We start from the raw sequence: 12194 nt of genomic DNA, 5'->3' as shown, positions 1-12194 counted from the left end.
GAAATTTACTAGCACATTTTGAGTGAAAATTGTTTCTAAAGCATTTTTTTTTTACCATATTAGAGTAAATTTTCACAGTTGTTGTTAGAACATAAGGGTCAGAATATGTCAACATGGTCTTAGCCTTAGATGTCACACCCACGGACCATTGGTTGAAGGGTGTTAGTGCACGGAGTTGCTCCTAGTGACCAAATTCTAGAAAAGTGACCAAAAAAAACAACACCCTGAAATGAAAGAGAAGATCCTAGTTAAAAAAAACACAATCACTAGGCCTGTGTATCACCAGCGAAGTCATGATATGATACGTATTATGATACAGTGTTGAACTGATTTTCACCTCAGCTGAATTTACTAAAACAACCGTTTATTAAACACTGCATACTATAGCAGGGCTCCAAACAAAAAAATCTAGTAAAAAAACTTAGGTGCCAAATGATTTTTTTAGGTGCCACAGAATAAACATGTTTTATGTGTTTTATTTAAATTATTTATTTTACATTGTAACTTTTTAATCATACTGATGTGTTTATGTCTCATCTTTTCTTGACTTTATCAGCATTTTAATCCATCTTGTAGATGACCTGGGAATGAAGGTTCACTTAAAGTGGGAGCTAAATGTCTTTTCCAACTTGAAATATACAGTAATGTGTTGTTTATTACACAAAATCTGTACCAATATCATGGACCATAAGCAACACTTGGCCCTTGAGTATAGTTTGGGGTCCTCCTCAATGCATCCTGTAAATGTTGTCATACTCTCTTAAAAATAAAGGTGCTTCATGATACCATAGAATAACCTTTTTTTCCTGTCTAAATGGTTTCATAAAGATCCTTTAACATTTGAAGACAATAACAGATTAGGAAAAGTTCAGAAAGAGATTGTTTTTCAAAGAGCCTTTGACTGAATGGTTCTTTGTGGAACCAAAATTGTTCTGTGAAGAACCTTTTAAGCTCCTTTATTTTTAAGAGTGCATGTCTTTCACACTTTCAGTCTGTTTTTCTTAATTAGTGAAATTAAATGTTATAGGAGTTGAATCATGTAGACAACAGTTTAAGTAAAAAATATTAAACTTCAATAGCTCATAAATATAGCAAAATGCTCCTCTTTATAGTTATTTTTCTAGCTGACTGATGAGCTTATGGACTGAAAGGTTACTGAGGTTAATATTGCGTTGCAATGTTTACAAGCTTTACACGTTTTCCGCAGTTTGAAAGTTTTGTACTGTAGAATCTCTTATAAAATAGCCTGCCTTTTGATGTTAATTCATGTTCATTATGTACTCTAGTACTAAAGAGCAAGGTATTATAGGTTCAAGTGCTGCTTGAACTGAGGCACTACTCGCGATCGCGCCTGCCGCATTAGGGGCTGTTCACATGTCAAGTCTTTTGCACGCTCAAGTTCGTTATTTCAAATGTAGGTGCGCGGTATTGCGTGCGTGCTCATAATGGAAGCGACGCGCTCGTTTTTTTTCAGGCACGCCCGCACCGCATCGAGTTAAAAACATCTCAACTTTTCAGAATCCCGCAAGCGCACCGCAGGTCATGTGGCAACAACCAACCAATCAGCTTTATCCTTTCCAGTACCAATGTTGAAAGCTCAGTCATGATGAAGGAACAGCTGATCATAGCTGTATATCGATAGCCATTTTTAAATAAATTTAGTAACAGAGCTACTGCAAGCGATTTTTAGTGCTGCAAATTCATTTATCCTTTTGCTGAAATTTACACGTCTTCAGGGAGAGAGCAGCTCATGGTTGCTTAGCAACGACAGACGCCTCGGGAGCGCAAGAGCCCAAGAGTTTTGGAAAAAAATCAGAAAGCGGCACGACTAGCGTTTTCCACGCGCTTTTAGGCGCGATATGTGAACGGCCCCTTAAAGAGCACCAAAACTGTATTTATTGTTTGAATTTTGTTATGAATTTGGAATAATTTTAAAGCTGATACTTTGTAAATTAAAAATTAACAAAGCACAAAGCTTTTTGCGATTACTGGACAGCAAGTGCACGTCAAATAATGAAGTTCATGCATTAACAGAACACAGCATGGACTAAGATCTTGTTAAGAAGAAGCCTTATGATTATAAACGAGAACTGTTAACGATATTGCCAATATCCACACAGATGACAGCTTTACCTCTTGTAGTTTGTTCAATTTATGAACGAAATAGACGCTGTTTTTCGGCACTTTCTCTTCAAGTCTCCATCATTTCTCTCTCTCGCGCGTTTATCAGGTGTGTGTCAGCGCTGCTGCGCGGCAGATGAGGACTGTTTAAAACTCTTTTTCCCACTAAACCTTCAATGCGCGAACATAAAAGATGTGAATGCAAAACAATCAGGAAAAAAGGCATTACATGCGATTTTTTAAGAGATAACATGTAAATACATAGGGCTAGTCGCCAGTGGCGACCTCAGCAAAAACTTCACTCGCATTTTAATATTTATGGTCACAAATGCGACCATTTTAGTCGCAGTTTGGAGCCCTGTATACGGCCATTTCTAACTATTGGCAGAGCAGTAGATATGTAACGATTAACCTCAAGACAGTTGAAAACTTATTCAAATATGTGACAATTCAAATCGGTTGAAGATGATAAACAAATTGTGATTCATTTAGGGATAGGAGTTTATATGAATGTATGTCTGAGGGGAACTATGTTTAGAAAAGTTTAGATGGTATTTTTTCTTTTTATCTTGCCCCTGTATGATGCATATTAAAGTTCATAAGTGCAGCACTGCTTTGTTTACAGTGGAAACCAAGGAAACGCTTTAAGTGCCACCTGCTGGCAGAGAGTGAATCTGCATCTCGTTCAGCTTGTCTGCTCTTCAGTTTCATTCAGATATTTTTATGTATAGTTTCACAAAACTGAAATCAAACTATTCTGTTTTTGCTTCAAATGTTGAAATTACATAGTCAAATTTAGATATAAACTGCTCATGTTGCATGTATGCAGCATCTTTGTTTGGATCATGATTAAAATGCATTGGTTGGCTGTAATTTTAAATGGAAAGAGCACAGACAAAGCCTTATTTCGTTTATATGAAGAGAATTATTTTATTTGTGTTATTTATTTGGTTTAGGGCTTGTTTTAAATGTACATTATATTTATATTTAGTCATTTAGCAGATGCTTTAATCCAAAATGACTTACAAATGGGGACAATAGAAGCAATCAAAACCAACAAATGAGCAATAATATGCAAATGCTATATTGGTATTGTAAGGGAAACAGGTCGATTTAGCTCAAAGGGAATCATTTAAGATTTTAAAGGGAATTTGAACAGAATCACTGTTTTACGGCTGGTCACGGAGACGCCCTGCGATTCAGTGAACGAGCCGTTTAACATCAAATCTGCGCTGGATACTAATATCCAAACTATAGTGAAACAATATCAATTAGCACAGTAACAAGATCGGCAGTTTAAGACATTACCTTGTAAGCACAAAACACAAGATACTTCTCTTTTCAATATGAATAAGGCATTATTAGATAAATCTAAGACATATAAGCTAATCTAACACATAAACGCACGCACTCACACATTCACACAAGTTGCAGGAAGATCGAAAGTTAGGGAAAGATGAGTTTAAGAGAATGGAAATATGGAATCCCAAGTTTACAGCAATACGTTTAATTGCATAGACATGAACAACCATCAATCACGTAATTAGAGTTCCTCAATGCGACAAAAATTATATTAGATACACCAGCACAACAAATATCTGGGGATACATTGCCTTCATTTCCTGTGAAAGGGACTCCCATTACATTTACATTACATTTACATTTAATCATTTAGCAGACGCTTTTATCCAAAGCGACTTACAAATGAGAACAATAGAAGCAGTCAGGTCAACAAGAGAACAACAACAGAATACAAGTGCCATGACAAGTCTCAGTTAGTCTAGTATAGAACGCATAGCCAGGTGTATAAATTTTTTTTTTTTTTTTTTTTTTTTTTTTTTTTATGAAAAAGACAAGAAAAGGAAAAGTACTGTGTTAGTAGGTTAAGTGCAGGCAAAAAAGATGAGTCTTTAGATGTTTCTTGAAAATGAGTAAAGACTCCGCTGTACGAATTGAGATTGGGAGGTCATTCCACCAGCTGGGCACAGTCCAGGAAAAGGTCCGTGAGAGTGATTTTGAATTTCTTTGGGATGGCACCACAAGGCGTTGTTCACTTGCAGAGCGCAAGCTTCTGGAGGGCACATAGGATTTAGCCAGTGAGTTTAGGTAAGTTGGTGCCGTGCCAGTGGTTGTCTTGTAGGCAAGCATGAATTTGAGCATGAATTTGAATTTGATGCGAGCAGCTACTGGTAGCCAGTGTAACCTGATGAGGAGGGGAGTAACATGAGCTTTTATTGGCTCATTGAAGACAACCCTCGCTGCTGCATTCTGGATCATTTGCAGAGGCTTGACAGTACATGCAGGAAGGCCTGCCAGGAGAGCATTACAATAGTCCAGTCTGGAGAGAACAAGAGCTTGGACAAGAAGTTGGGTTGCTTGCTCTGACAGGAAGGGTCTAATCTTCCTAATGTTGTATAAGGCAAACCTGCAGGACCGGGTCGTTGTAGCAATGTGGTCAGTGAAGCTTAATTGATGATCCATCACAACTCCTAGGTTTCTGGCTGTCCTCGAAGGAGTTATGGTTGACGAGCCCAGCTGTATAGAGAAGTTGTGATGAATCAATGGGTTAGCTGGAATCACCAGTAGTTCAGTCTTTGTAAGGTTAAGCTGAAGGTGATGGTCATTCATCCAGCTAGAAATGTCACTCAGACAGGCTGAAATGCGAGCAGCTACCGTCGGGTCATCAGGCTGGAATGAGAAGTAGAGTTGGGTGTCATCGGCATAGCAGTGATAAGAAAAGCCATGCTTCTGAATGACAGATCCTAAAGATGTCATGTAGATGGAGAAGAGAAGTGGTCCAAGTACTGAGCCCTGAGGAACCCCAGTAGCAAGGTGGTGTGACTTAGAAACCTCACCCCTCCAAGACACACTGAAGGATCTGTCAGAGAGGTAGGACTTAACCCACAGGAGAGCAGTTCCAGAGATCCCCATCTTTCTGAGGGTGGACTGGAGAATCTGGTGATTAACAGTGTCAAAAGCAGCAGACAGGTCCAGTAAGATGAGTACCGAGGATTTTGAAGCTGCTCTTGCTAGTCGCAGGGCTTCAGTAACCGAGAGCAGAGCAGTCTCAGTTGAGTGGCCACTTTTGAAGCCAGATTGGTTGTGGTCCAGGAGGTTGTTTTGTCCAAGGAACATAGAAAGCTGGTTGAACACAGCCCGCTCAAGTGTCTTTCCATTGAAAGGGCTATCCCGGTGTCGCTGATTGGCTGGAAGTTCAGTAGTGGCTGAAGTGACGTCTTGGGAAGCCCGTGGTTGTTGGGCGTTGGCTGAAGGTGCAGAGTCGTGTGTGCTGGTTGAAGTTGAACGGGCACCCGAGGTCAGGCGTCGGAGACTCGACGTTACAAAACTTAACTCAGAACACGAAACTCTCAAACGGAAAAGAAAAGAAATAAAGTTTGACGAGACTAGGTTGTGTTCCTTCTCATCGTGGCTAAGTAACAGCAGGCGTGCAGGCTGAAGCACACAGAACCGCGCTCAAAGAACAATGATGATTAAACTGCATGGCTAGAAGCTAAAAGCTAAAGCTAGGTAGCAAAGCTACAAGCTAAAAGCTAAGAGCAGGCATGACTAATAGCAGAGACTAAAAAGCAGATTGAAAGCAAGGCATGACTGATAGCACAAGCAATGCTAGAACTAAAAAAACTGATTTCATGGTGTCCAAAGTATTTAAAGTGGCCTGTTGGCCACACCTCAAATGTTGTAAAAAAAGCCATAGTTATAAAAAAAAACATACACAATAAGTGATTATAACGTGATATTCATTTATGTGTAACCCACACATTTGACTATGGAGTGAAGCGATGGACTGATTCATTTATAAGTCTTTTTGAGTTCATTCTGGTCCATATATATGTACAAAAAGCAGTTTCTTTGCCATTCTCATGACATAGGGATGTTCTGTAGAGACAGAGGTTTAAAGCCCTTCCCCCTTTAGGAATTTCAGTCTGGTTCTGCTAGGTGGGGGAAGTCAATGGAAATGTTTAACTTGATCTCCTGGGTTTACATGTGATGTCCAGCGTTGCATTTCCATTACGAACAACACATTTGGCACCAAATTTCTGTTCTTTGAATTGAAATTGTAAATAATTGTTCTAGTGGTGTTAATGTTCAAAGCTGTTGTGTGAACAAGTTGGTTGGTCATCTTGCTTGGTCCTTGTGGCACTAGAACTGATTTATGACTTCCTGAGGAATTCGACTCTCGTGTTTCAATGCACACAGCTTTGATAGACTCTTTAATTTGTCTGGTTCGACTCATGTTATTCGTGTTATTTTTCAATTTCAGAAAGACGTGCAATATTTGTCCAAGCAATAATAAAATGACTCATTTAATTTATAATTGGTCTTAAATCTTATTTTGTAAAAAAAAAAAAAAAAAAAAAAGTTGTGAATCCAATTGTGAAATCAAAATCATGAATCAAATTTTGAATTGACTTGTTACATTCCTACAGAGCAGGCAGCTGACCTCTGCATTATGAAGGTCTTCTATAACTCTACCACAGTACAATATAGGTAATGGCTTATGTTTCATGTTTACATTGGGCACTCCCCATCAGGTACTACAATATTCTGATTGTTTGCATCTTGTTTTTAAGCCCATAAATAATAATGTACTTATTCTAATACATTTATATTGTAATGTACTCTTACTAATTTATATATCAAAAAATAATCTTAACATTGCTGGTAGGTATCTTTGCACAAATTAACACACACACAGACATTCAGCAAAACTTACATTTTAGCTCTACTCCGCAATTTTATCAATAAAATAGCTTAATTGCTTGAGAGGTACATTAACTTTTTCCAAGGTAATTACAAGCTGAAGTGGCAAAACAGTGGTAATTAATACACACACCATCTCTCTCTCTCTCTCTCTCTCTCTCTCTCTCTTTAATTAATGAACACTAGATGAATTACACTTTTCTGAGAATTGCATATTGAAGTGGAGATTGCTAAACTGCAATTTTACTGGCGTTTTCAGAAAGCAAGCACGTTTTGGAGAGAGAGTGCGAGCACATGGTTGCCAGGTTGACAAAGATAAGTAGCACACTTACCAGATATTTCTATATTGCGGAAGTGGAAAGCTCTGTTTCAGGGATTAGGTCTCTTTATATCAGGCAACCCTGGTTGTGTTCCTCTGTGGCCAGATTAAACCTTGTTAGCCTATATATTATGCTCTATTCATTACTTTTTACAAACCTCGCACTTTTCTACTCCATTGTAAACAGTGTTCTTGTGCGGTCCACTGCTTCACACGTGCTTCAATATTGATACAGAGACAGCTGTATAGATACCCATATTGTCAAATCTCTGTGACGATACATTGTCGTATCGATGTATTGAACACAGCAGTATTATTCACAAAGCATCTTACCCCCTAAAAGAACTCTTAAAGTCAAAAAGTGTTAGTCGAGTAGAGAGGAGGACTTCTAAGAGGCTTAAAAGATTCTTTAGCAGAGGAGAAAATATCCGAAAGATGAAGAGGGAGAAGAAATTATTTGCAGTCAATGGATGACAGTGACTTAAAATGAAAGATTAGATTGTTAGATTAGATTAAGCTCTTTAGTCACAGTTGTATTTCTAATGCTAAAAAAAAAAAAATTGTTGGATAAGATGAGATAGCACAAAAGTTTAATCAAAAAAGGGAACAACTAGAAACTATCTGTAAGTCAATAACAGAGACTGTACATAAAAACAATGTACACAAAAATGCAAGCTGTTATCAAGGCCTAAGGAGGCCATACAAAATAAAAAATAAAATATGCATTTTAAAAAATATCTACTTTTTTTTAATGTGTGAATAAATACTATTTAGTTGTTTCAGATTTTATTTGCCCAATAAATGACAATACGATAAATTTCTGAAAAAGTTTGACAGAGAAATGTATGAAAGAGGATTATGGCGATTATGAACGATAATAAAAAAAATAAAACCATCTAGAAATTCAAGTCATTATAATGCATGATTAAACTCATTGAATTTTGAGAAACAGTCAAAATAAAATGTAGAGATAAAGCTAATTTATTTACAAGAAAAAAAAAGAAAGCCATCAATTCGGCATTGTCTTCTCTTCCGGGTCTGTTTTGAGTGGGTTCACAACACTGCAGTGACGCTGCTTTCGTACACTCTGCTGACGTGTTATCTTTGTTATTGGGAGTAGAGCTGCAACTGACGACTATTTTTTCTGTCGACTAATCTAACGATTATTTTTTTCGATTAGTCGACTAATCTAACGATTATTTTTATTACGATAAATAATTAATCTAATGTTATTTTTTTTTTATTAGCTAATGAATCCTTTGGATAACTTTACCAAAAAAAATAATAAGTACAACTTCTAATATAATATTTCAACCTTTATTCATTTTCAACTTATGTGGTTAAAGTTTTTCCAGTATAAAATAAATAAGAGGCAAAGAAAATTATTTTACTATGGTAAAAATGAGCTTATGATAGCATTTATAATTAAACCACAGTAGCCATAAATTTACAGTTGTCTGAGACGTCATGAAATGTTCTTTAGCATCACAAACCATAAAATGTAGTCAGGGTTCTGTTATGCTTTAGCATTGTTTCCAGACATCTGGAGCTGATTTGGGGTGGCTCGGTGGTTTGTGACTGTTGTCTCGCGGCGCGCTGTCTTTTAAGGGGCCGTTCACATATCACGTCTATTACGCGTTCAAGTTCATTATTTCCAATGTAGGCGCGCGATAAGCGCGCTCATAATGGAAGCGACACAGTCGCGACACGCTCATTTTTTCCAGGCGCGTCCGCACCGCATCGAGTTAAAAACATCAATCAACTTTTCAGAATGCCGCAAGCGCAAGAATATAAGACCTGAACCAGGAAGTTGGTCAGCAGATCACACGGTAACCAGTTAAACCGTAACACCGGAGAGCGCCAAGATGTTTTCCTCTGAGTTGCTCGCGCATCGCAGTTTTGCTGCCGTGTTTCACCATATCGGTTTTACAAAGGGAACAAAGGGCCATTTTATTTGTCCTGCGTTTAAAGTATTCACATACTTTTGATAACAATGGTCTCTGTTTTTGTGATAGAATGCAACTTTCTCCAATCCCAGTATGCCATTACGCGAGATGTAAACAAACAGTGTGACGCGTCGACGCATTTCACACAGGTCGACGTATTTTTGTAGTCAACGTAATCGATGACGTCGACGCATTGTTGCAGCACTAATTGGGAGCACCAGTAAACACGTCAGCAGCATTGTGAATGCACTCACAACAGACCCGGAATAGAGGACAATACTGAATAAACTCGTAATTTTTATTATTTTTGGACCAAAATTTATTTTCGATGCTTCAACAAATTCTAACTGACCCTCTGATGTCACATGGACCACTTTGATTATGTTTTTCTTAACTTTCTGGACATGGACAGTAGACGTTACACAAAGTTTCAATGGAGGGACAGAAAGCTCTCGGACTAAATCTAAAATATCTTAAACAGTGTGCCGAAGATAAACGGAGGTCTCACGGGTTTGGAACGACATGAGGGTTATTAAGAGTTATTAATGACAGAATTTTCATTTTTGGATGAACTAACCCTTTAAATGTGTTGTATGTAGGATTGGCCGAGTGGTTGAACTAGGTATTGCAGTCCAAATTCTAAATATTGGAGAGTTTTTTTTTTTTTTTTTTTTTATCTGGCCCCTCCTCCTCAGACTTAACCACAGGTTTCCAGGTTGACCACATGAACAAGAATGAGTGCACTTGACCATGAATGAAATGAAATACAATTGAGTAAACTGGCAGTGGGCGGGTTTCACCTACCAAAACAGTAGTGATGGGAAGTTAAGATCATTTTACCGCCTCAGAACTTTGAGTCTCGGTCAGCAAAATGAACAAATCTTTTTTTACGAGTTAGTTTTGTTCATTTTTATCAAAATATAATTAAAATGTTTTGTGTTCCCTAACATGTCTACTAACATGTAGTACTTACACAAACGTTGATCACACTAACAATACATTAATTATATACATCATTATAATTATTATTTACTCTTACAGTTACTGAATTTCTGGTCTCAAATTCTAGCTTTTTACAGTTTATAAATGTGTGAATTTCTGTCAAGGTTATTATACTGACTGTTTTAACAAATAAAGAGCTGGTTATTATTATTATTATTATTATCAAATCTCTTTCCGAATCAAACTGCAAAGGTTAAAGCATATGGGTCTGTCACGTGATGAACGAACGACTCGAAAAACCCGAAGACTATTTAGATGAACTAATCAATTCTCTAAATTGGGCACAACAGCGGCACCGAGCGCATATTTTCCAAAGAGAATAACTAACTGACTGTAGCATTGTTTTTCAGATAAACAAGTGTTAACATGTTTCTTAAAAAGCTGCAAACATGTTGTGGTATTTTTATGTTTTAGGAGAGTCAAAAAATTACAGTACCTTTAATCTTCGAATAAAAATGAAACGTGCATTCAATTATCATACCGTTCAAAGATAAACAACCAGAGACTGTACATGACATATTTTGGACATAAATAGCTTGGAATCATCGTTTCGTTTATGATTGTGGACTTACGTACAAACAAATGAGTATACTGTACAACGTAACCGTATCAACCGACACAAATGATCCCCAAAAAATAACGAACGTTGTAAAGATGCTGTAAACCGCTCGTGAATTTATCCATGTGAATCCTGAGAGAAGGGATGTTCTCACAGCAGCCTCTATTCATACTGTGTATAATTCAACGTCTGACGTCCCAAAAAGACAAGCACTGCTGCCTTGTCGGTGCATTATTAATATAAGAGGACGACACACACGTGTAAATAGCGATGTGTAGCCCCAGTAAAACACAATGGGACAATCACTCAACGTTACTCACCTGTTTTCGTGAGCAACGCCGACATACACCACGCCAACAACAGGACGCTGCAGATGAAGCACACCTGCGCGAACAGCATCTCTCTCCTTTTGCGAACTTTAAACATTGTGTTAATGATGCTCTTTTTAGATGTACTGCAGCTCCGGTCCAGCTCCATGGTCGTCTGTGGCTGGGTCATTTCGCGAGTGTAAATCATCTCCGGATTGAAGCCACACAGATGGATGGGACCGCGGGAAATCAGGCTCGGGATGAGGTCTTCCTCATGTCCAGCGCGCGGTGAAGCGCGCGGCGTGCATGTGAGCGTGAGCCCCAGTCGCGCTCGTTCTGATCTTGTATTATTAAAGCAACCCGAAAAAAAATAAAATAAATAAAACTATTTATAATCAGCTGAAAATAATCACTGGATATGCTGTCGGGCTTCACAGTTGTCTAGTTATAGTAAGACTAAAGACCAAATGTATTCATCTATAAGAAATAGCTGCTGTCCTTTTATTTTAAGAAAATATACAAGCGACCCTGTCAGTAAACGTCTTAAGGATCTATGCCGTGTAGGATCAGTCCTCTCAAGTTGAGGTTTCATCTCCCTCTCATGCAGCTGCTGTGACTTCTACATGTGAGAGACTGTTACGCGCATTCACGTGACACTGATGACGTACAGTATGCGCCCTGAGCCTACTATACTCACTAGACTACTATAATCCTTGGAAAAGGCATGGTTTATACCATGCAAATAGTGTAGGCTATTCTTAATAAAGCCACTCAATGTCATGTAAAATACTGTATATCACACTAATGATATTAATACTAAATTCAGAAATAATCGTTTTATCATGTGGATCTTGTGTCAGGGGATCATATCTTCTTTAATGTTCTATTTTTAGGAAGGGGTTTAATTAAAGCATGCAATGTGTTATTTTCTTATGATTTAGATTACTATGTCCAGTAAGAATTGATACTTTAAATACGTTCTGCTTATTAAGGATGCATTAAATTAACAGTGAACACATTAATAGTGTAAGAAAATATTTCTATTTCAATTGCCTTTCTTCTGAACTTCATATTCATCAAATAATCTTGGAAAAGTGTCATGGTTTCCACAAAAAATAATAAGTTGCTTGCTGTGAGAATAATAATGTTTTTTGAGCAGCGAAACAGCATTAAAATGATTTCTGAAGGATCATGTGACTAGACTGGAGTAATGCTGT

At 37.7% G+C, this 12194-nt stretch overlaps 1 protein-coding gene across 3 annotated transcripts in view; it reads right to left on the bottom strand.

The window, feature by feature from the left end:
• The window catches only part of LOC113060465 (sodium/potassium/calcium exchanger 4-like), a 51048-nt gene extending 39451 nt beyond the window's left edge, over window positions 1-11597 (bottom strand). For all 3 annotated transcript variants that reach the window (XM_026229392.1, XM_026229393.1, XM_026229394.1), the window contains exon 1: window positions 10990-11597. In XM_026229392.1, coding sequence (XP_026085177.1) covers window positions 10990-11185 — 196 coding nt within the window. In that variant the 5' untranslated portion in view covers window positions 11186-11597. The remainder of the gene's footprint in view (window positions 1-10989) is intronic.
• Between the last annotated feature and the right edge of the window lie 597 nt (window positions 11598-12194).

This window comes from Carassius auratus, chromosome 42 (genome assembly GCF_003368295.1).
Source record: "Carassius auratus strain Wakin chromosome 42, ASM336829v1, whole genome shotgun sequence".
Taxonomy (NCBI): domain Eukaryota; kingdom Metazoa; phylum Chordata; class Actinopteri; order Cypriniformes; family Cyprinidae; genus Carassius; species Carassius auratus.
The sequence above is the reverse complement of the archived record's forward strand: the minus strand, read 5'-3'. Positions and strand labels throughout refer to the sequence as shown.